This window comes from Notolepis coatsorum (genome assembly GCF_963971535.1).
Source record: "Notolepis coatsorum genome assembly, chromosome: 17".
Taxonomy (NCBI): domain Eukaryota; kingdom Metazoa; phylum Chordata; class Actinopteri; order Aulopiformes; family Paralepididae; genus Notolepis; species Notolepis coatsorum.
In genome coordinates, this window is record NC_140181.1 from 61,943,161 (window position 1) to 61,969,445 (window position 26,285).

Genomic DNA, 26,285 nt, shown 5'->3' on the forward strand with positions numbered 1-26,285 from the left:
CAGATAAAATAATAATAAAAAAAAAAAAAAAAAGAAAAAACGTTTTTTTTAATAAAAGAAAATAGTCATAACTTAGAAATTAGATTGCATAGGTCTATGAATCGATATCGCGATTCTGTTTCAATTAATTGCCCAGCCCTACAGTGTGTACAGTAAGTTAGCTTGGTGATTATCATTGTGATGTAGGCTAAGCTGCCTAGCTACTGTTAGCATACAAGCACTGTAGCCTACTTACTTTTTCATCCACAACGTTTTTTCTGATCCAGATGCATAAATCCACTTCTTCATGTTGCTCAGTTGCTGGTTTATACTTCGGTCCTAATGTTGGCGCAAAGTTTAATTTAGCCTGACTTGTTATAGCTGTACAGCTTACTAACTACTAAACAACAACTTTCTCATAGTCTCAACTTTCACATAGTCAAAATGGGTCCAGCTGCATGTGAGGAGGATAGGTTTAGCTCGGGCCAATCTCAAGTTTCTCAAGTTTCTTTATTAGTTGTCATACAGAAGTACAGAATACTTTTATACAAAATGCTTCTTTATGTTACATTTTGTATAAAAGTATTCTGTACTTCTGTATGACAACTAATAAAGAAACTTGAGATTGGCCCGAGCTAAACCTATCCTCCTCACATGCAGCTGGACCCATTTTGACTTTGCAATGCAGAAATCTCTGATTGGATTTGCAAGGCTGCCAATCATATTCAACCTCCGTGTATTGGATGTCAAGGGCTGTCAATCAATCAATCCTCCATTCAATGGCAAGAGTTTAACTGCACAGACCGTTCTTAGATGAAGTTAATAGCCTATTTTGATTAGCTGTTATTTATTATTTATTTAACAATGGGTCACACCTGTGAAGTTTTCTTCACGAATAATTACTGCAGGCAATACTGCAGTGCAGGCCTGCTCAGAGCTGTCAATTTTGGCCATTTTTGAAGAAAAAAAAATTCACTGGCATTTTTTTTACAGAGGAAAACATTTATAATAAAAAAAAATAATAATAATTTAAAAAAAAAATATATATATATAGTTTTTTTTTTATATAGGTATATGTAAATTAATAATAATTATGAATTATGAGTGAATTTGTGTTTCACGTGTTGTCATAGAGAAACCTCCACTGGCGTACAGTAGGTGTAATTTTCAATCATCAATATTCATATCAGCTTAAAAAGGTAGGTAAAAACACCTCACAAATCCAGAGGTGGGTAACCCTAGTTTGTTTTCTGTGATATTATGGCTGTTTACCTTGGTACTACATTACGTCTCCACTCGAGGAGCCCCGAGGAGGAGCCCCGTTATGAAATCCTACAGTACAGTTTCCATCGTTGAATCACAGCGTGAAACTTTCACGTGGGCGCGCCAGGATTTTTTAGTGTGAGGTCTAACAAACTACATTATTAATCACACAATCTGCCATTTCATTGGTTTATGAGTCTTACTTCTCGCATCAGCTGAACCCTATTGGTTAGAATAAGAAGCAGAATACGCCCGAGGCAAGTGTCAGTGCTGCGGCTGCTGCTGCTGTTGCTTCCTTGTCTTGTTGCTCATTCAATCACATTTTCAGTTCGCCCACCAACCAGCTCGTCAGTTGGAAGAAGGATATTTTGGCTCATACTACTACCGATAATGGACAACATAAGAGAGGGATGGTTTACGGAGACGTGCACGTTATGGCCAGGACAAGCGATGAGTCTCCAAGTGGACGAGGTCCTCTACCACAAGAAATCCACATTTCAAGATGTCATGGTTTTTAAGAGGTCAGTACCAGCTAGCTAGCAGGCTAGCTACTATCATCATCAGCTAGGTTAGCATTTAACAGCCAGCAGCTGTAACACAAAGTTCCATCGCCTAGTTAGTTGCGAGTTGCTCTTTCCCCCACAGCTTTCATTAACAGGCGAGTTCTCTTGCTAACTAGATAATTAGCTAAAGATTGATGATCCAACGTAGCGTTATGTAATATTAGCTGATGTTAACTAGATTGAGCTACTGATGAGTGGCTAACAACGTGTGCTAGTAGCCAGTTGGGCTGTATTTCATTAATTGAAACAGGAAAAAGCTGTGAAGGTATGAGACCCGTGTGTTTTACTCAGTTAGTCAGATGACTAACATAAAGATGGAATAACTTGGAGTTAAGTGTCGCTTACAGCACAGAATCGATTGCTAATGACTAGCTTACAAGACACCCACAAGTACCCGTTTCCAAGTTAATTTGAGAAGTGTTTAAAACATACCATTTTCACAGTTACCGTTGTCTGGCTAAGTGGGACATTCTGCTCAAGAAGTTGCGCAACACTCTGCATATCAGGGAGACACTTGACACTTTGCCTCTAGTAATAGTCTCATAATGGTTCTGTCCACGTAGGTTGTAGGCTAGTATGTTCTTTGGCTGTCATTGATTCAAATAAGTATTTTCTTAATCTTGAAATAGATCCAATCATTATTGCCACCAGTAGCTTAGTTTGTAGTTCATTTTGAGCTACTTTTGTGAAACCTGATGAAATGTTAATGCTGTATTTTGCAGTAAAACCTATGGGAACGTCCTAGTGCTGGATGGAGTTATTCAGTGCACCGAGAGAGATGAGTTTTCCTACCAAGAGATGATTGCCAATCTTCCCCTGTGCAGCCACCCCTGCCCCAAGAAGGTATATATTTTTCCATATAAATCAGCCTTCATTGCGTTACACACTACACAGAAAGTGTTTTATAACGTGTTTTATATTTTCGTCTATTCAACTTTTATTTAAGCATGTGTTAACTAAGAACACGTTTTTATATACAGCAGCAGGCTGGGAGAGTAGTTCCAGGGCGAGGGAGTGTTACACACGCTCACAGCTAGACGCTGGGAGTTAAATCTGCAGTCACATTTCAGTGCACATTTCAGATTCTCTCACTTGCCGGAGTCGTGTACTGACCTGGACCTGCGCTGAAAGTTCAAATTAATTAAACGTCGTTGACACCCTTTCCCTTCCCCCAGTCACTGACCTTTCCACCTACAACCAAGGACTGTACAGCAGGCAGCTCTAGTGATTGTGTGAATGAATGAATGAATGAAAACTTTATTTAACAGATTGCAGAATGGGTACAATACAGTACGGCTCAATACATACAATTGTTAAGGGGATGCAGACCTGAGAAAGACGTTTGTCTTGTTTCCATCAGGGTCCCCCATTTTCAATTCATGTAACAGCACTACAGATACCAGAGACGGAATCAAGGAACAACATAAGGAACTCATTACTAATATTGTACTAGTGTATTAGCCTATGCTGATCAACTAGGGAAGGAGTGGCATGGCATTGCGCTATACAAAGCAGCAGGCATACATGTAGCTGAAAATACACTCCTACTAGCGATGTGCCGAAGTTATTTTGATAGCCAGCTATCTGCTGTCGTTAACCGGATGAATTGGATAGCCGTGTTTTCTTTTCTCTTTTACTTAACGTGGTTCCAAGTGGTCTGCCGCGTGCGCAGTCTGCCAAGTTCACGTTCTAATTATATCTCTTATCTAACATTACCAGATGACATCTGTACAACATGGGCTACACACAGCGATTATCCATGAGTTAACGCTGTCGCTCAACACAACAATGCCTGCTAATGCATAATTTGTTTAACCTTTATTTACCCAGGGTAGGTTCGCTGAGCACAGATGCTCTTTTTCAGCTACGCCCTGCTGCACATTCACACAGTTCCATTCATACCTGGGAGCTGCCCAGTACAACCACAGTCTGACACCATTGGCTACTGAGCAACTCCACTGGAGCAGTTGGGGGTTAAGTGCCTTGCTCAAGGGCACTTCAGCGGCAGATTTTTTTTGCCTCCATGATGGTAATTTAATCTGCATTAGTAGCAACACTTGTAAAACTGACTGAAACTCATGTCCGCAGTACATTAGACTCCAGGCGGAGACAGAGATTGTGAAAATGATGACGCAGACACTCATGCTTCCAAAAACAAACGGCCATGTGCAGCGCACCGATATTGTTGGATCTTTTGACATGACAATGGAGCCAAGTATACAACCATACTAATTTCACCACACGGCACAAACGCCCACTACCTGTGTGGATTACTTTGATATGCTAATCGTCAATCATCCTTATATTGATTGTCAATGCTACTCAGAGAATGGTAATAAAAAGTGCATACCATTTAGTTAATTTGTCTGAAATGGCCCACAAAACGGCCATGGAGCCATCTGTCTCTTTCTGCTTCATACCATTATTCCCAGGGTCTTTCTTGGGCAGTATTGTATGTCCTTTGATAATCCATGACCAGCTATAAACGGATATCTGCATGAAATATTTAGATATTCGTAAGCATTCTGGTTTCTGTTTGTAGTCAGAGTAGTATCATTTGAGAGGGGACGGCACTTGAAATGTAGACGCCGATTTATACACGAACATGCTCTGGTTGCATGCAGGTAAACACAAACAAAGAGAGAAAGAGGCGGAACACATTGGCTCATTACAAAATTGCCATTGAAAAAAAATTACAGAAGTTGGTTGCTAACCGGCTGTAAACAATTAACGGTGCACTGAAGAGGAACTCTTGGCCTGGATGTTGGGAGTCGAAAGCAAGCAGCCAGCAGCTACACCGGAAGCACAGAAACATTGGCTGTTGCCCCCAATGGCTGAATTGTAGTCTGTTAAAAAAGAAAATGTGTTTGAAAGAAAATGCAATAGTAACTTTGATTTGCATGTATACCAAACAAACTAGTAAGCTTGTCTGACAATTTATGACATATAACATTTATAAATGCATGCAGTGATATAGTTATCAGAAAGGTAAACAGACTTGTCCTTTCTGCAGAAGGAAACCATACTTCTATGGCTACATTTATCATTATTTCCCATGGACACAGTGAATAAACATGGCTGCACAGACACCGTGAAGTTGTATAATTAAACCTTTTTTTTCATCCAATTTTCAGTTCTTATTTGTAAAGGAGGCTAAAACGGATAGGACGAACAATTGATATAAGGTGTTTTATTCAATATATATCAAGAGAAAAAATAGGTTAGTTCACGTCCTCTTTGGTCAGAGTATGTTTGACCGTGGAACGTTAATCCAACTCCCTGCATAGTGTGAGCTCCAGGTTGTTGAGGAAGGGCAGAGCATTTTCCCAGCTGGCCGGGGGGATCTGAACCGGCAACCTTCAGCCACAAGCCTGCTTATAGGCTTTACTGTCACCCTGTGGTTCTCATGACTTTCATCTCTCCAGGTGCTGATCATTGGCGGCGGAGACGGCGGGGTGCTGAGGGAGGTGGTGAAGCATCCGTTGGTTGAGTCAGTGATACAGTGTGAGATAGATGAGGTGAGTACAAGAACACTTGAAAATAACAACTTTATTATTATTATTTTTAAATGGAGGGCTAAGGTCCAAAACATAATCGGTATGGATTATTTAAAAGTAGGCTTTTGGTTTTATGTCATAATCAGGTTATAATAAATGTAAAAATAGAAAGAAAAGGATACTAACCTTCTTACTGTCTTTTACTATTATGTACTTTGCTACCAAGTAATCTACTATGCTTATACTACTACCTACAGTACTCTGCTAATATGTCTATAATACTATGCACTCAAGAGTGTTGCACTCAAGTTCAACACTGTTTGATGAGCAATATCGCTTACCCTTAGCTGCGAGAGTTGTACCCTTCCTGCTGACTTGTTGTACAGAACTTGTAAGTCGCTTTGGATGAAAGTGTCAGCTAAATGACTAAATGTAAATGTTGCCTCAAAATCACTGAATAGAATATCTGACCACTTCGTAGAACCCTTCAGAGGACCAAAAAAATAATAATCTAGGCCCAAATTTGGTCCACGGGCCCTACTTTTGACAGCCCCAATATAGACTGATCGCCAATAAGGAGACTTCTTCTTACTGCAGTGTTACCGCTGTGTCTTGGGTTATTTATCTGGTACGGAAGAGGATACGGCGGGGTGCCGTGTTTTAGTACGGTTGTTAATGGAAATGGTCCCTGAAGGTAAGTCCATGCTAATGAAGGTGGCAATATGTCGCTCCCTATTACAAAAATAAAACAATATGTCAGTCACAATGAGCAAAACGTGGAAAAGCTCTGCTATTCTGCACAAGAGTAACACTTGTCTCTCTCGCTCTGTGCTGCTGTGTAGGATGTCATCAACGTATCAAAGAAGTACCTGCCTGGGATGGCCAAAGGCTTCTTCAGCCCCAAGCTCACGCTGAACGTGGGGGACGGCTTTGAGTTCATGAAGCAGAACCAGGATGCCTTCGACATCATCATCACAGATTCCTCAGACCCTGTAGGTAAGTAAACCATTAAAAGGAGCCCCTTGAGCTCGTCTCAGATAATGTCTTCTCCAACATGCTGTATGGTGGCTAGTTTTGGGTTCTGAGTCCCTCTCTCTGTGCCACAGGGCCTGCCGAGAGTCTGTTCAAGGAATCCTACTATCAGCTGATGAAGACGGCCTTGAGAGACGGTGGAATTCTTTGTTGCCAAGGTGAATTTGTACCTCAATATTAGTATTGGTGCTAAATCTATGCTGTAAATCTGTTTCAATCCATCGTCGTCTTCCTGTGCATCATGTCAAAGTGTCCTTGAGCAAGACACTTAACCCCTAATTGCTCCCGATGTGCAGGTTGGCACTAGTGGTCTGCAAGCGCCTTGAAATAAAGCCTGAGCCCTGCCCGAGCCCGTGAACTTCAGGCCCTGCCCGAAAATAAGCCCGACTGTAAATAATATTTTAAGCCCTAGCCCGCGTGAAAACCAGAAAAAAATTATTATTATTATTATTATTATTAAAATATATATTTTTTTGTATTTGTTTTAAATATTCGAAACACGGTTTTATATGAACGTAATAAATAAACAAAACTAAGAAGCATTTACATAGCCTGTTTCGCAATGCCGTCTCTCCCAGTGCTCGCTTATATAGACTGACTCACACATCAGCCTCGTAAAACGTATTGAAGGCTATAGAATCTTCTTTGACACACACACACACACACACACACACGACACACAATAGCCTACTCAGTCAAACAAACAAACAGAAAACAGAAATCAGATTTCGAGCAGAGCAACGTAATGAAAATCACAACAAAACAAGTAGCGAGTCGCGACCCAGCAAATAGTAAACATCACTCACCAGACGTCAGCAACGCGTTGAACACCGTTAACAAAACCGGCTACATACATCCCAAGAACAAATTAAAACGTTCGCCAACTGGCTATATTCCAACACAACCAATCGAGTTGAACTTGTCCCCTGAGTTCTCCCTGCGCGCTGCAGTAATTACATCCAAATGTTTCTCTGGCGCAAAAGAGAAAGCGAATCTTAAAACGAAGGTTATCATATAACCCTAGTTATATAAAAAAAAAAAAAACGCAATAAAAAAAATAAAAAACGGCGGTGCCCGGGCCCGGCCGAGCCCGAATTATTTATTAAAAAAAAAGCCCTACCCAGCCTGAACCCGCCGGGCCGGGCCGGGCCCCGTCGGGCCTGGGCAAGGTTGCAGTGCACTAGTTGGCACCTTGCATCGTTGCCTCTGCCGTCGGTGTGTGAGTGAATGTGAGGAACAAAAATGGTAAAGCGCTTTGGATAAAAACGCTATATAAATGCACCATTTATTTATTTACAGCAAACGGAGGTCTTCTGATAATAAGACACAGAGGTCTCCCGTGCGAATTAGCATCTCGGTAATTTGTTTTGGTAGTAGTAAAATAAATACAGGAAGGTTTTAAATGCATCTTTAGTGCAAACGCCAAATGAATCTGCTTCACCTCAGCATGGAGATCGAGTTTCCTCTTCAAAAATATATTTCCATCCAAAGTAGACACACATACAGTACTGTAACTGTTATCCATGTCATTGTTATTCCCCTGCTGGATTCATAGATTTGATTTATCATTGAAAAAATATTGAAGTAGGGTACTCTTTTTGCATCCGGTAGTGATTTTGGCGTCAAATTCAATCTCGGGACACACAATTTATATAGCTTTTCCCATGCGAATGTGCATCTGGAAATCACAGGGGGCGGGGGGTAATTTTCTATCACCACGGGTCCCCACGTAATACTAGTCCCACGCAAATAGGGCTTAAGGAACGGAACATTCGCATGACGTCTAATCGTCTAATATTTCAGGGCTCTCTCATTTTCAGTTTTATGAGAGAGAGAGATGCATAATCACAAATACTGACTGAGCTGTCCTGGGGCACAAGGAATAACATGTGAATTCCTAAAATGGGCGGCTTGTTTCCTTAAGTGGGAAGGGCTGACCAGTAATTCCAGTCAGGTACGATGAAAGACAAGAGACCTGTGCTGCTGCCAGGCAGTTTCACTGGGAGAATAACCCACTGCCTGACGAGTGAAATATTGATGGTTTTGATGGCTCCTAAGGAACTGTTCCACTCCCATTTATCAAGTCAGGACAAGTCCATATCCCGCCTCTACCTCATGATGGAACAACCATTGAACGGCATATGGGAACGATGCCAAGAAGTAGCAACAGGAAATTACCATTCCCCTTCTTGTGTACCCCTGTGAATTTCCCCAGGGGAGTGTCAATGGCTCCATTTGGAGCTGATAAAGGAGATGCGGACCTTCTGCAAGACCCTGTTCCCCGTAGTGGACTACGCCTACTGCACTATCCCCACCTACCCCAGTGGCCAGATAGGCTTCATGCTCTGCAGTAAAAATGTTGTGAGTGGATTTGGCATTCCTTCCTTTTCTCTTCTGTCCTCCTTCTCAATGGCTCTTTATTGCCACTTGCTTAACACTTCTGTTTGGAACAGTGGTGGGCAATATACACACAAGGTACAAAAAGAAACAAACCTTCTTTTACTATCATGCACTTTGCTACTAAATAATCTACCTTGCCTATATTACTACCTACTATGCTAATATGTCTATACTACTATGCACTCAAGACTGTAGCACCCGGGGAGCTCCCGTAGCTCACCGCATATCTCGGCGCTATTTCTGCGTCGGGGAAAACCGTGCTCGTCACGGATCTGGGGGACACGAGTTCGAGTTCGATTCCCGGACCCGCCGTCATTTCTCAGAATGTCTTCCCCTGCTCTACATCCCATTTCAACCTGTTTCTGTCGGTCATGCTTGACCAGAAAAGCGATAAACGCTAAAAAATAAAGTTAAAAAAAAAAAAGACTGTAGCACCCAAGTTCAACACGGTTTGACGAACATTCTTACTTATCTGAAACAGTTGCACCCTTCCTGCTGACCTGGGCCCTCATTTATCAACGTTGCGTACGCACAGATATGTGCGTATCCCCTGCGTACGATCATTTCTAAGCAAAGTGTGGGACTTATCAATTTGAACTTGTGCTTGACTTCGGAGCATGCGTAGCTGGCGCCCGTTGGTAAAATATATTATTACAACAAGGAAATAAGCTTCTGTGCATTAGTTTCAACACTGGCGTGTTCTGTATGAACCGTAATTCATTATAGTTAATTGTAAAATAGCAACAGTAGTGTAATTATGGTCAAAACCCTATAAATAGCATTTGGAATAATAGGTCTTTATCTCAGAATGAATGCAGCATGGTTTATATAGCGTTATCGGAATATACGGGGTGTACTGACTGACTGCGCTCCGCGTAGCTCAACTCGTTATTATTTTGCGCACAGACCGCAGAAACACGGGAACGTTTTGATTATATTTAAAAGGCTTTAAGTTAAACGAAACAAGTGGAATTTCGAAGCTGTAAGCAGAATACAAGTCATATGAACACCCACAATATAGTGTTCTTCCCCCTTCCTACTGTATAAGAAATAATAAACGCATTGCAATGAGAATGTGTATTACAAAACCCTTGCAATAATGTGTCTTAAATGAATGAAAAGCATACATGCTCTGGACACAGAGCATATATCGTGTGGGTGATATGACTTGTATTATGCTTACAGAATTCCACGTATTTAGTTTTACAATGTCAAAGCCTTTTAATATAAATCAAAACGTTCCCGTATTTCTGCAATCTATGCGCAAAATAATAAGGAGTTGAGGTAGATACACACTCAGAACGTATTACATGCTGGTATGCTGATAGAGTAAACTATTATATGAATAGGAATATGATATAAGGTATACACTGGTCCGTCCGCGAGGATAGCGACGAGGAGTCGGATAGCCATTAAATGCCATTTGAGAATATAGGCTATTAATGCAATGAAAACATATTATTTTATGTTTTCATTTTTTTTGATCCACTTTTTCTCCCATTTTCTATATTTTCTCCCATCCCAATTTCGTATCATCCAATTCAACCCTCCCCTGTCACGAACGCTGTTTCTTGCCTCCCACAAGCCGGCTGCAATGTGGACTAAGTCATACATAGCACAAGTCCCCTCCGGTACTTGAGGTAACAGCAGTCGCATCTTTTCACCTGCACAGCTCGATCTCTCAGTGGCGAGGAGTAACGCGTGGGAGGCTCACGCTGCCCCCGACACTTCCTGATTCTACTGCGCAGGCGCACCAACCGACCTGTAGGAGTCGCTGTCCACAACGCCCGATCCCCACCCATCAGTTTCCCACCCCCTAATACGGCCAATGTGTATTAGTACGGACGACCAGCTAAACTGAAAGCAAATGTGGAGCGCTGGGCTCGAACAGGCAAGCCCAGCGTCTCCAGATTTCGTGGCGAGCGCCTTGCCCACTACGCCACGTAGCCGCCCTTTATTTATTTAATGTTTTCATAAGCGTAAAGATACAACAGCTAGATTAATGATCAAGTTAGTTTACTGTGCAGGGTTCGCAGGGCTGTGCATTGTGCTATTATATATGCGCAAGTTACTGTTGCATAATGTAGGCTATGGCTGCTATTATATGTAATTCATATAGGCTACCTAATAGTATATGATTTTTAGAGGCATCTATTTTGTTGTCTGTATTAGGCTAATACCGACAACAAAATAGATGCCTATGCCTCTAAAAATCATATTATAGCCAATCGAACACAACTAATAAAGGCATTCATATTACAGCTCGGTTATAATGACACACCACCAACGCCAAACAGTGGTCAACGAACGGTCTTTATTAGTATTTTGAGCTGTCCAGGCAGAATTGCAGCAATGGTCTTAGGGAGCCGTTGATATCTGACATCACTGTGTACGTCAGCCTTTTATTTATCCCATAACACCGGTTGTGTCTTCTTGGTTCGACAGCGCCTCCGTGAACAATCTCCCGTGAAGTTTCTCAGAGTTCCGCTCGGGTCAGTCCATTATTTCACATCCCATGGGGGGTGTTTCATGACCATATATGGATAATCATGCACGAGCATTGACGGTAGAACAAAGAGGTATTTATCAACACGGAGGAGTGTAGGACCTGTGTACGCACGGTTGATAAATCCCAATATTTCTGTGTGTGCACACATCCTAAATTCTGTGCTTACGTATGAAAATAGAACACTTTCTAAGAAGTGTTAATAAATGAGGGCCCTGGAATCTTTTAAGTCACTTTTGATAAAAGCGTCAGCTAAATGACTAAATACAAATGTAACACACTCCTTAGAAAAGTAGAAACTTCCTCTTTAAAGTAGGATCTTCCTCTAGTTAAAAAGGTCCTACATTCAAAGTTCAACTTCAGTGATGTATAGAAATATTTCTGATTATTTGATTGTCAGTAACAGCATTCGTATTGAACACTAAAAACGCTGATCAGCTGGATCGGTATAATAACATTGCAGGATCAAGCTAAAATTGACATCAGATAGTCCTTACCTGTGATCGGGAGTATTCCAAAAATAATATTCCAATTGTTTGATCGCCATCTGGTACATCCAATGTCCATTTGGTCCACGCCATAACCCACCACAACATATGGATCGGGGATATTTGACGCGCTCCAATGGAACCCGGGGGGGGGGCTAGTTGATGCATCGTTGTAAGCGCCTGTCCTGCCGGAGTATTTAAAACCCGCCCGCACGGCTCAGCTCGGCCCAGAAAACAAACTACATCGTTTCAAATGGAGTGCAATAGCAGCCGAAGGCGTTAGAGGGCGGTATTGACCGTCTGCCAGCTCAGACACATTCAGAACAGTATGCACAGGCTGCCCGATGAATTATCAATGGCAATAGCGAATAAAAGAAATAACGATTAAAACCCGACTTTTCTCGTGATTGGCGCTCAAGCGATGGCGAGTTAACCCGACTTTTCTCGTGAATGGCGCCCAATGAGTTAAGCCCGATCCGGGCCAAGATTTATTTATATAGTTCAATACATTAATCACTATTAATTAATGTTGTGTTTCTTTTTCAAATGTAGCCAAGAGTAAAGACCCTAACCCTATAAAAACACCAGTCAAAGTGTATATTTTCAGCACTACGTTTATTTACCAATGATTTTAAGTGTTATTAGCATATGAGTTTATAGAAATCTCAGCGCATTGCATTGGAAACCGGATTATTTAGACACGAGGAAATGACGCCGTCATGAAATCGTTGTAGTCCTAAGAAATGGGAGTCCCAGGGCTTTCGATGGACGTAGACATTTCATAAAACCACACTACCCAGCCGCTGTCGATGCTGGAGCCGCCTGGCGTGAAAAAGAAATATTGCTGTGATTTTCGTGATAACATCTCACAGGTCGAACAAACCTGAACGTTATTGCCATAAAATACAACGTATATTGTTTCTATACCTTCTGTGAACGTCTACAAAAAAAACGGGTCGCAATCATCCCTGGACACGCTACTATTTCCAAATCAAATATATACAGTATAATAGGTATTATGTTTCATCATGAATGCATGAAAGGGGGGGGGCTTTCTGATGCTTTGATTGCCAGTAACGGCATTTGTTTTGAACACCACACATGCTGATCAGCCAGATTGATATGAAATCATTGCAGGATCAAGGTGGAATTGACGTCAGATAGTCCTTACCTTTGATCGGGGCTATTCCAAAAAGAATATTCCAATTGTTTGATCGTGATTTCCATTATAGATGTCCATCTGGTCCACGACATAATCCCGCACAACACATGCATCGAGTGTCCTGGACACGTTTCAATGTGATCGAGTGAACCTCTAGGCTTCCCTGGACTAACATTCTCCGCCCGGAGGGGTTTAAATGTAACACATGGTCTGGAACAGGGTTTACTGCACTCTCGATACTGCCACCTAGCAGGATCTGGCCGGTACTGCACCCTTGGGGTCCCAGTATGCCTTTTAACTATAGGTGACGGCAACGACGGCTCAATACCGCCGCCTGGTGGATGGTCGGGCGAGTTACACTGGCAAACAGGATATGGCTGCGTTGATTAAATTCATCCGGCCGTCAGATATCGTTGCAAGGCTCCCGACAGACACAATGTACAATGGATCGCTTTCTAAACTTAATAATCGATATGATTTCGGCATTTATTGCGACATACAAACCGGAATTGAACCTAGGCGATCGGTGTCGTATACCTGGGATCTTTCACCGCCAGTCTCATTGGCGCACGGTAAGAGGACACTAACGTTATTTTCAGCCCAATTGTGAGTTTCCTTGTTTGCAAACCATCTGATCAATATATCCACTAGGGATGCCCCGATCACGTTTTTTGCCACCGATACCGATCGTCGTGAGCCATATCGGCCGATACCGATCCGATACCGATCGTTTTTGATTAAAAAGAAATTAAAAATTATTTTATATAAATATATATATATATTTTTTTTTAATAAAATATATATATTATATAATTAGACTTGTACTTGTATTATCTGCGAGACATCGCCACCACGCAACAAGCTCCACTGTCTGTGTGTACTCTAGTAGCCTCCAACTACGGCCAGGATTCTCCGGAGCTGCACCTGGACCTATACTCGAGTAGCCTCGAGCAGAGCTACGGCCAGGATTCTCCGGCGCTGCACCTGGACCCTATTGGCATAACGTTACTTAACTGTGCTCAGCAAGCCCTCAGCTCGAATACGCATCGAATCAGTGTTATAAGACATTGATATCAGGAGCTATCTGTAGCTACTGCTAGCCGGATATATAACGTTAATACAACGCCTCAGTGAATTATTTAGTTCAATGGGACATTTCGTTTTGAACGGTGAACTAACTTGCGCTAACGTGAGCTAACTGGTAGCATACACGTCTCTACTAGACTTTGTGGAGCGTTTGTTGATGTCAGGAGCTATCGGTAGCTGGCCGACTAGATGTTATAAGACATTGATATAAGACATTGATATCAGGAGCTATCTGTAGCTACTGCTAGCCGGCTAGATGACGTTAAGACAACTATTTAGTTCAATCGGACATTTCGTTTTGAACGGTGAACTAACGTCAGCTAACGCAAGCTAACGGAGATATCAACATGGACCACTAGACTTCTGGGGTATTTGTTGATATCCGGAGCTATCAGTAGCTAGCCGGCTAAATACCGTTAGACAATGCCTACTAAAAGTGAATAGTTGACTGGGTAATTTTGTTTAAACAGTAACGATAGCTAGGTAGCTAACGTTAGCTCAGGTCAAATGCACTATCTAGACTCAGCAGAGGAGGTCCGCCTCCTCTGTGTTTACAAACTCTACACGGGTACGGGCGGGGCTAGGGAGGAGGAGCAGTTTGCAGGTCCTGTGCGTCTGAGACAAGCGAGTGAGATATCCGCTTGATCAGTTTCCGCGATCGGCGAATATGACTAATTATCGGAATTCCCCGATCGCATATTTATACTGATTATCGGCCGATAACGATCGGTGGCCGATCGATCGGGGCATCCCTAATATCCACCCATACTACATAAAGCATTTACTGACGATCACGGAATTATAAACGACCCCCCCCCCCCTTTCCTCCACGCATGATGAAGCATAACATATACCGATCATATACAGTTACATTTTTTAATATAGCGTGTATAGGGGGGAAACGGCAATCTATAATCTATATATGCGTTTAGGCCTATAACTCACGTTCTAGGAATTACTGCAGAAAACGATAAAAACATACTTATATTCTAGAAGGTATTTTTGTATGAATGTATGAATGAAAAAGTATAACGTTCCCACATCCTGAACGATAGATAATCGATGTTGAATGGGCCTTAGTAATGTCGATATAGCAATAAAATTTAAAAAGTTATAGCCCTGCAAAGAAGGTGAGCCACTCCATAGACTTATAGCGCTGGCAGAGAGGGGCATTAGGTTGGTACAATGCCCGGCAGGCAATGTGTTAAAAAGGAAAAACTATCCAAAAACGTATATATATACGTGGATGGCGCAGAAAGTGTTAAGAGAGGTTAACTCTCTTTATTACATGGCGTTTTAACATTCGCCGAAATGCTTGATTGTGATTGGTCAATAGCGCTCGGCAGAGGTCCGTTATTACTCGATAACGGACCTCTGCCGAGCAATAATGACCGCTGTGCGCAGCTGGAGCAATCAAGCCCACTGACACACACTGCATCAGTGCAATCAGACACACCTGCCGGCTGCCAGCGAAGCTGCCGGCGATGACAGCGCGGAGTGACGGAACAGAACTGCGTCTGCATTTGATCTCGTCTTGTCGATGGTGTAAAATGAATTGGGTATATTGTTAGTAAGTTAGCCATGTAATAAGCGGGATAATGTATAGCTACTATACTCGGTCATTGTCGCAAAATAATCGACAAAATAGGCGCCTCGGTATTCTAAACTCGTGTCGGTCAATTATTTTGCGACAATGACCTCGTAGCTAACTAGCTATACATTATCCCTTACATAATAACAAAGACAAATATTTCAGTTGTAAAAAAAAAAAAAAAAGTCCAGACTTCTCAATTTCAACATTTTGTTATTTATTGTTGTAACACACCACACAAAATAAATCACATGATCATGTATTATGTAATATCAACATTATCTGGCCATCCTGAGTAAATATTATCAAACTCCTCTGACCTCATCTGGTCTTTCCAAAGACCCAAGAGACGGGACAGTAATATATTTGTGGAAAAGGCTCCCTCTCTTCTAATATATTACACTCCTCGTATACTAAACATGTAAATGTACCGAAGTTTGGCACAGATTGATCTAGCATCTATCGGTACTCTGTAGTACAGATTATAGTAATTTGGTCGGTACTCTTAAAAGTACAGCGTTTGCTACCCAACCCTAGTAAGCGTAAGCGGCACATTCTCCTGTCCCAAGGCCATTACGTGTGGTGTTCCACAGGGCAGTGTGCTCAAACCCTTACTGTTCCTACTGTGCATTAATGACCTGTTCATCCTGCCAACTCTTTCTATATGCGGATGATTCGGCTCTACTTTTCTCACATAAAGATAAACTGATATTGGAGAACACACTTAGTGGGGAGCTTAGTAATGGGAGGACATGGCTCACAGACAACAAACTTTCCTTGAACTTAGGCAAGACTGAAGCAAGTCTTGGTAAAGCCAAGGACATTCAAATACAATTAAATGGGACTAATTTGATAACAAAAACCTCCATCAATTATTTAGGCTGTTTATTGGAGGACCAATAATGGCTCAGTCTTGGGCAAGGTTAATGCTTGCACCAAACTAGCCAGGATGTAGGCTTGCCACGGTAGTCGGTGATACCGGTGTTACTCTGTGTCCAGGCATCCACCGAGTACATTACTTGCCCTCCGCCCCCACCGGTGTATGCTTTTTAGAAATAAACGCCATTTAGTACATTTTTGCATATCAGTGCCCACATTCAAATAAAAAAACACGAATTTGTAAAATACTAAGTGTTATCAAGCATGTAAATTGGACAACATTATAAACTGAATGTTGGGAATTCACTGGGAAAGAATAGAACACGTTACACAACGATAGCGGAGTATTCTGACATTTTTCATATAAAATATGTCCAGACCAGCAAAAGTATGTTTGCGCTAAATAAATAAGTGACCGAAGGTATTACTGTCCGTTGGTTTCTTTTTTAATTAGAACCTAATGTCAACTCTGGATTACTAATCATTGAAGATGATTTAAAAACTGATGTAAACGGACAAACAATACCGGTGTTGTCATGAGTTTAGCAGAGACACTGAAAATGTTGGCTTCCTGACTTGCACAGTGACTAAACAAATGACCAACGGCCCAAAATAAATGAATCCGTGTTGTTTTGAAGTTGGGCCGTGCTCATGTGGGCAGGAGCCATTTTCAGCAACTTAACTGGCTCCCTGTTGAAGCAAGGGTCACACAAATCAAACTGTCTGGTTCACAGAATCATTCATAACGATGCTCCAATCTACCTGAGGAATTACTTTCCACATGCAAGAGATGGTAACAATCATCACACCAGGGGCAGCATAGCTAATGTAGGGAAAATGAAAATTTGCATATCAGGGTGCCTGGCAATGGAATACGTTGGAATTGCAAATCAGTCAAGTGCCTGAGGTCTTTGAAGCTGAAGGTAAAGAGGAGGATGTTGTGTACCAGAGGAAACCACTCCTTTTACACTCGAGAAGTCAACAAGTCGTTTCATTTGAGCTGGGGTTTTCTTGTTGTCTTAACCTCTTGAGCCCTATTTTCTGAAAATCTGCCTAAAAATACATACCTAAGTAAATGGAAGATTGCTCCACTTCTACAAGGTCCATTTGCATGTTCTTGGTATCTAGGGACATCTATGGATCTCAGGGAATGTATTCCCAGTGTCAGAAATATTGTGTCTGTTACTAGGCTTGAGTAAATTGTAATGAACCAAAGGAGAATATCAATTCTATATCATTTTGTCTATCTTTGATGGTGAATAACACCATGCAAAAAATGACCAGACCACCACCAAACTGCCACTGAGCTCGTTCAGCACCTTCTTGAGATCACATGTACAAAAGATCGAAGCAAATGAATGAAGGGAAGATGATTAAACATAAGGTTTTGTAGATACAGTACTGAATTCTGCCATCCGGACATATGCAATTTGAAATATGATTATAGAATATCAGGCCTATAAATGACCTCATTGTGGCCAAGTCGCACATCTATGGATCGGGCCAAATATCCCCTTTCCAATGACAGAGTTCAATCTGGATTTGGTATGTACATTTCTCCGTAATTTTTCATCAGATTGCAACGCAGTTTTTTGCTAGACGTTCACAGAAAGGTAGAAAAACGAACTGCGTTCTGTTTTATGGCAATAACATTCAGGTTTGTGGGAGATAATCCTGAAAAATAACAGAAATAAAAAAATGTGGGCGGTCAGGTGGCGTAGCGGAGATTGCGTTCGTCACCAACACCGGAGACGCTGGATTCGCCTGTTCGAATCCAGCTCACGGCTCCGGCGTTGTCACCAGCTTGGCTGGCCGTTCACACTAATACAATTGGCTGTATTAGAGGGTGGGAAAGCTGGCGGGGTGGGTCCGGGTCGTTGTAAACAGCGACTCCTACAGTTCGGTCGGGGCGCCTGCTCAGCGCGGATAGGATCTAAGTAGTAGATAGGTAGTGTGATCCTTCCACACGTTACACCCTCTCAGTGAGAGTCCGCGCTGCCAGGTGAAAAGAAGCGGTTGATTGGCTAGACGTGTGTCGGAGGAAGCACGTGATAGCCTCCACTCTCCCAGACCGACTGTGGGGGGTAAGTGCACAGCGACCAGGAAGGGGATTGGGAATTGGCATAACGACTTAACATTGGGATGGGAGAAAATCGGAGGAAAAAGGAGGGGGAAAAAGATCAAAAAATGTTAAATTAAAAAATATATCCAGAAGTCGGATGATTGACAGGGGCTGGCACGAGCTGGGTAGTGTAGTTTTTTGAGATTCGAAAGCCAATCGAAAGCACTCGGTCTCTTCCTTCAAAAGACTACACTCACTTTTGGCTGTGCCACTTCCTCCCCTCAATATGCGCCGGTTTCCGACCGAATGCCCTGAGATTTCTATAATCTTATATTTCAGTAATAACAGTTAAACTCATTGGTAAACAAACGTAATGCTGAAAATATACACTTTGACTGCTGTTTTGACTAGGGATGCACGATATTGATTTTGACACCGATACCGATAACTTTATGCTCCTCAATGCCGATACCGATAACCGATATTTATTGTATTATAAAAAAAAAATTATGTATATTTTTTTTGATCAAAAAATCTTTTTTTTCCCCAACATGAAACAAAACATATCACAATACAATAATAATAATACAAAAAGACTTCCCAGGACAATAACTTAACACCAACTTAAATGTATATTCCTGTAGTTTTGACCTAACCAGACAACAGAAACAAAAGCCAAGACAACAGTTGACTGATAAAGTGACCATATTTATTTTTCCAAATGAAAATTCACAATCAGTCAACAACTTATAATACATCCAACCTAAGACGCTCAAAGCTTTTTGTTCTTCTTTTTTCAAAGCGGAGGCTTGAAAAAAAGGCTTTGAGTGGACACATAGCCCTGCAACATCACCACCGCCATGGTGTTAAAAGCCCACGACGACGGCGCGAGCACGCTTGTACCTATTGACGAGTCGTTTGCTAAATTAAAGAAGTTTGACAGAAATGACCCAAGGGCTCAAGCCGCTAGCTTTTAAGCAGTCCTTGGTGGTGCAAATTAACCTGGCTACTACGGAGCAATAAGTGACTGCGTATTCAACCGAGGGTTGCATCACAGCCATGAAAGGGGCTAGCTTTGCTTAGCTCCTCGCGTCGTCGTAGGCTTCTAAGTTAACACAATAACACACCATCGTAGCGGTGTGATGCCGCAGGTGACCCGTCAGGCTGGATGTATTACAAGTTGTTGCCCTTTTCCCTCCTCGTGGAACTTCTGCATTGCATTTATTACAAATAGCAAGCGAACTTTTTCCTCTGAAACTATTGCGATTACCGACGCGGCCATCTTTGTTGTTGACGTCCGCGCTGCTTCAAGAAACTTACGTGGCTACGTCACAGCCAAGAAAGGGAGCGCTGGATTTGTGTAAAACGCCCTGTTCCTAAACCACAGGCCATCAGTCGTACCACAGTACTGGCAAAACGGGAGGAGCCTACAGACAAAACAAACTCACTTCATTCCAATTCACCCACACCGCATTTTTTTTTACCAAAAAATATTATCGGAGCTATTAATAACGTTATCGGGATGACGTCATAATTGCTGATATCTGCCCGATAATTATCGTGCATCCCTAGTTTTGACAGGGTTAGGGCTGGGCGATAAAACGATAACGATAACGATAACTATTGCGATAAATTATTTCCTCGAAATAAACATGAAACGTGGTCGCAAAGTTCCGATATATCGATTTTCCAAGCTTGGATATGAGCACACGCACTAACAACCAATCAGTCAAGGAGATGGCCGAGAGCGAAGGAGACCCGGAAAGAGACGCGGAGGTAGGACTCAGTAAACAAGGCTGGCTAGGGCTAATTAGCTTGCACGGCGCTATTTTATAGTTTACCTGCCGAGTTGGTGTGTGTTTTGAATTCTGAGGGTAACTGTTATAGTAGTGTGGGGTATACGGTGGACGTTGTTGCAATGTATTGGGGCGGAACAGAGTATTTTATGGTAATATTTAGTACATTGTCATGGAATACACCGCTCGGAAACGAGGCTGGCTAGGGCTAATTAGCTTGCACAGCGCTATTTTACAGGTTACCTGCCGAGTTGGTGTGTGTTTTGAATTCTGAGGGTAACTGTTATAGTAGTGTGGGGTATACGGTGGACGTCATTGCAATGTATTGGGGCGGAACAGAGTATTTTAGGGTCATATTTAGTACATTGTCATGAGATACTCCGCTTGCTTTGGCTAACTGCTAACGTGCGCGGACTGATGACGACATCAACTCGACTCTCGAGACATTCACAGCAGCAAAACAAGTCTATTAATAGCCCGTCCATCGGCGCCGGGCATAATAAGTTAATTAAACTTGACAGACATTATATCAACGATAATTATCGATATCGAGTTATATGAAAATAATTGTATAATTTTATCTCGATAACGTTTTTGGCCATATCGCCCAGCCCTAGTTAGGGTCTTTACTCTTGGCTACATTTGTGGGGGAAAACACAACATTAATTCATGTGGGTCCGGTACCACACCCATCAGACTTAACTCATTCACGGCCAACCACGTATATATATGCGTTTGCTCGCCAACCGTTCAGCACCATAAACGTATATATACGTTTTTGGATAGTTATTTATTTTATTTTATTTTTTAAATTCATTTCAGGCACACAGACCTCGGGGTTACCATAGGAAATCATTCTGAGATCGCTAGAGTGCAATACCGGCCGCATCCTGCTAGGTGGCAGTGTCGCCCACCCTTTGAAACCTTTTTTCACACTGGGCGCAGTATTTTGGGTCAGACAAGTCTAGCGGTTCACCCGATCACATTGAAACGCGTCCAATGCACTCGGTGCATGTGTTGTGCCGGATTATGTCGGGGACCAATACTGGACCAATACTGGAAATCGCGATCTGACAATTGGAATATTCTTTTTGGAATACCCCTGATCAAAGGTAAGGACTACCTTGATCCTACAATGATTTCATATCGATCCAGCTGATCGGCGTGTGTGGTGTTCAAAACGAATGCCGTTACTGGCGATCAAAAAAATAACTCTAACTCAGCTTTTCAGGAATTAGCCCGGATCACTCCTAAACTATACAATATTCACCACGGGATAACGCGCGAACGTATACATGAAGAGAATTTTTCTTTTTTGCATGTTCGACGGGAGAAAGTCACTGTCAATGACCATAGTATTGTGTCCATAGCTATAATATAGATATAGCTCTCCAAACATAGTGACGCACAGTGAAAATAGGCCATGGAAACCTGGCGCATTAGCTACAAGGATAAGGGTAATGGCTGGCGCTGAAAGTGTTAAGAGGTTAAATAAAAGACTGAATTCAACCTTCACTCTTTTGAACCAGGAAACAAACTTCCGGGAACCGGTGAGGGAGCTGCCGAAAGATGAAGTGGAAACTATGAGCCTCAGATATTACAACCCAGAAATCCACAGAGCATCATTCATCCTCCCCGAGTTTGCAAGAAAGGTAAACATGGATTTTTTTTTAAACAATCTAGAAAATTCAACTTTAAACATACTATGACAGACACAAATGGTGCAAATAACCCATCCAGACCTCGCATAACACACAGGGACGGTTGTACGTAATCACTCACTCTCATATCTGCTGCATGCCCTGAGTTTGTCTCCACTTTAAACTGTTGACAGGTACTTAGTGAAGCGTGAACGGACTGCCCTGTTAATCCTCGACCTGGCTCTCTTGACGACAAGAAGCACCACCTCGCACCACCACCACCACCACCGCACCTCCTCTCCTCAACACTGTCCAGCTATGCCGGGAAGAGGTCCCGGTGAAGAGTTTTAGGAGCCGGGGGCAGCAGTCAGAAACCCACAGTGGCGGGGCGCTGGGCTACACACACGCGCACTCACACACACACACACACACACACACACACACACACACACACACACACACACACACACACACACACATAGAGATAGATATAATTCCTTCCAGTGCTTTCCCTCCTTTCAGTCTTACACTACTCTCTGTATGTATTTATTTGTTCTGTTATACATGTTTTTCTTTCTTTCTCTGTAACCGTCTTACTATCTTTGTCCGTTTATCTGTCGAGCTCTCGTGAAGAACAATATGGAGGAGGGGGGCGTTAGTTGTCTGTCGAGCTCTCAATAGGGAGGCTGGGGGGCGCGGGGTTAGTTGTCTGTCGAGCTCTCAATAGGGAGGCTGGGGGGCGCAGGGTTAGTTGTCTGTCGAGCTCTCAATAGGGAGGCTGGGGGGCGCGGGTTAGTTGTCTGTTGAGCTCTCGTGAAGAACAATAGGGAGGCTGGGGGGTTAGTCATCTGTTGAGCTCTCGTGAAGAACAATAGGGGGGCTGGGGGGTTAGTTGTCTGTCGAGCTCTCGTGAAGAACAATGGGGAGACGGGGGGTTAGTTATCTGTCGAGCTCTTGTGAAGAACAACAGGGTGGGTTGAGTTGGCAGAGCGAGGCAAGGCAGTCACATGCTTTTACTCAGCCATTACAGTGGTTTAATCATAGGACATTTTATGTAACTACTACTTTTATGTAACACAAATGGTACCCGTCATGATTGATCATATTTATTCCAGCTCATGTTGGCTCAAAGGAAAAGTGACAATGGAACACTTTGGTCCTTTTTCGTAACTGTACATTAGGACCGTCGATGTGTCCTCAAGAAAACATGAACCCAATAGTGCCTGAGATTTGTTTTTCCATTACTAAAAGGAGCAATTCTATTCTAGTAATACTAAAAGGAGTAATTATATTCTAGTAATTCTAGTAATACTAAAAGGAGTAAGTCTATTCTAGTAATACTAAAAGGAGTAATTCTATTCTAGTAATTCTAGTAATACTAAAATGAGTTAAGTCTATTCTAGTAATTATAGTAATACTAAAAGGAGCAATTCTATTCTAGTAATACTAAAAGGAGTAATTATATTCTAGTAATTATAGTAATACTAAAAGGAGTATTTCTATTCTAGTACTTCTAGTAATACTAAAAGGAGTAATTCTACTCTAGTAATACTAAAAGGAGTAATTATACTCTAGTTATACTAAATGGAGTATTTCTACTCTAGTAATACTAAAAGGAGTATTTCTATTCTAGTAATTCTAGTAATGCCAAAAGGAGTATTTCTACTCTAGTAATACTAAGAGGAGTAATTGTATTTTCAGTGTTTCTGTCACTGCGCACCAGCAGTCAGATATCATGATGGAAAGCTCAGGTCTCAAGAGTGAGGAACATTTTCCCTTTAAAATGTCACAAGGCTTTGTGATCAGTCTTAACACAATGTCCAATGTGATCTAATTGAATATACAATAGTAATACTGGTCCTCGGATAAAGGGGAATGTCACCCATTTTCAGAGTTTCACATGTGATTCCAGAGTCCCAGGACAGTTCAGTCAATATTTGTGAACATGCCACCAATTTCTCCTAAAGCTAGAACCTTGAATTTCACCCGGCTGCAAAATATGATTCTGCTCCATAGAATATGAAGTTTGTGGAGCCATACAATGGGATACAGGAATAACATGAATATTTGAAATGGGCAGCGTTCCCCTTTAAGCATGGTAGGTAAGACAGACTATTATATAGTGTTGAAAGTGCTGTACCAATCGACAGCAGAGTATTACATGACTTGATTTGTTAAGTATTTCAAGTAATTGCCAAGTATAAGCTGCAGTATCTGTTTAAAAACCATAACGGATAGGCCTCTACAGTGAAGGCATAAAGTTTGATGGTTTTTACAGTTATTTCTTAACGGTTACCTTGCGTTGAAAAACAGAACGGTACTTTTAGTTGTCAAGCCTAGAAATGTCAAAATCCCGCCTTATGGTTTTGATTTTGATTTTTTTTTTTTTTTTTTTTTTTGGTCCTTTTGAGAATTTGTTGAGTCATTGTAAAATATTGCAAATGATATTCACAGAGTATCTTATCAGTTGTAAATCCACATTGAATATATGTTAAGTGGTCTTACATCTGAACAATGAGATGTTTTTATAAGAATTATGAAATGTAGCTAATAAAGCAATGAAAAAAAAAATGTTTGGCTCATGATGCGTGTGTTCTGCATAATGTCCTCAGTGGACTGCTGCAACGCTGGATTTTTTTTTAATATGTAGTACCTTCGTTTGGCTCGGGGGTTAAATTGGAATCCATTACTGTAATTCCATGGTTTCAAATAAAATCAAATGGATTTTTCTTTTTTTAATCCACTTTTTCTCCTCATTTTCTTTTTTTCTCTCATCCCAATTTCGCTGTTTCCAATTCTCCCCTCCTCTGTCTTGAACGTTGCTCCCACATGCCCCCCACAGGTCGGTCGTAGGGAGGATAGAAGCCTTGCATCACGTGTCCCCTCCGGTACACGAGGAGGCAGCCTGTCAAATTTTTTCACCTGCCAGCGCGGACTCTCATTGGCGAGGTGTAACGTGTGGGAGGCTCACACTACCCCCGCTATTTCCTGTCTCTGCTGTGCAGGCGTCCCCCAACCGACCTGTAGGAGTCGCTGTCCACAACGTCCATATTACCACCCATCGACTTCCACCCGCTGACTCTGCCAATTGAGCCAGTATAACGGCCGGCCCAAGCCGGAGGCAACGCAGACAGCCGGATTTGAACCCGGTGTCTCTTGCGTTGGTGATGAGCGCAATGTCCGCTGCGCCACCCAGCCGCCAATCAAATTGATTTCTAAGGCCCGACAACACACGTTAATGTCCCCATGGGCCGGACACGTCTTCTTTAACACTTTGAGTGCCAACGGCGAGATTTCTCCTTAGTTCATGCCAACCGTTGAGTGCCAGAGAGACGAGAGATCTCGTTTTTGATTGTTTTTTTTTATTTATTAGCGATTTCCATTCATATTTCATCAATCTAGCCTCCCGTTTACCACTGGAACTCTCTCTGAGCTCCATTGGGAAAATACCGCCCCCAAAATGGTATAAAACAGAAATGAACCGATTAAAAAAAATATATATAAATAAAATATCCGTTTCGACAATGTTGACTGCAAACAAGTCATTGATAAGCGACGGCCATATTATTCACACAGCCATAATTTAAGATAGAGTTTATGTGTTCGCAAATATGAGAGCTCTATCATTGAAGTGGGCGTTGGCATTCAACAGGGTTCCGGGGCACCGGACCCGTGGCATGGAAAGTGTTAACACAATGGGGACCGGCCACGTATATATACGGGTTTCGGTGCCATGTGTTGTTGACCAGAGGCACGTATATAGCCGTGGCAAGTTGTTATTGTTTTATTCCATATTAATAACCGGGTCAAGATCCCCGACCGGCTCTGCAGATCTACCCTCGTCTGTGGAATCGAGAACATGCAATACCGGCCAGATCCTCTTAGGTGCGCCATCGCTCCACTGCAGTATGCCTTGTGGGCAAATGGACAACTTTTTCTTTTTCATTCAGTTTCAGTTTCATAGTACCCGGATCCTGAACCAACACAATGCACTGTGGATCACGTTTCGAATAGCAGATTTCACCATGGAATAATGGGATTTATCATCAGCCAATGGACATATCGATCTACCAGATGCCGATCGATAACGGGGAAATGCCCGGGGGTATCCCACGGGCTCACGGTAAGACCTTTTCACCTAAATTACAGCCGGATCAGACCTTGCTGTGAGACGCAAGCAGTCGATCAGTGAATGTGGCTAGTTACACGGACACTGTATTGGTAATCAATAATACTAAACGACGTCCCCCGCCCCCCCCCCCCCCCCCCCTTTCATGCATACATGCTCTGGGACAGCCCTGATCATATGCCGTTTGAGTTATTTCATTAGCATATATAAAA

At 42.2% G+C, this 26,285-nt stretch overlaps 1 protein-coding gene across 1 annotated transcript; it reads left to right on the plus strand.

Annotated features, from left to right (window-relative positions):
* Positions 1 to 1,575: 1,575 nt before the first annotated feature.
* srm (spermidine synthase) lies at positions 1,576 to 22,621 on the plus strand. Its single transcript, XM_084333843.1, has 8 exons — positions 1,576 to 1,763; positions 2,528 to 2,648; positions 5,231 to 5,323; positions 6,145 to 6,298; positions 6,409 to 6,492; positions 8,550 to 8,695; positions 21,834 to 21,956; positions 22,139 to 22,621. Exons 1-8 carry the CDS (start codon positions 1,633 to 1,635, stop codon positions 22,154 to 22,156), a joined length of 870 nt encoding a protein of 289 aa, XP_084189969.1. The 5' UTR covers positions 1,576 to 1,632; the 3' UTR covers positions 22,157 to 22,621.
* Positions 22,622 to 26,285: the final 3,664 nt, after the last annotated feature.

Coding starts and splice junctions, on each gene's coding strand:
- srm (XM_084333843.1), top strand. CDS start 1,633: ATGGACAACATAAGAGAGGGATGGTTTACGGAGACGTGCACGTTATGG. Junction 2,649..5,230: donor GCCACCCCTGCCCCAAGAAG/GTATATATTTTT, acceptor TCATCTCTCCAG/GTGCTGATCATTGGCGGCGG. Junction 5,324..6,144: donor TACAGTGTGAGATAGATGAG/GTGAGTACAAGA, acceptor GCTGCTGTGTAG/GATGTCATCAACGTATCAAA.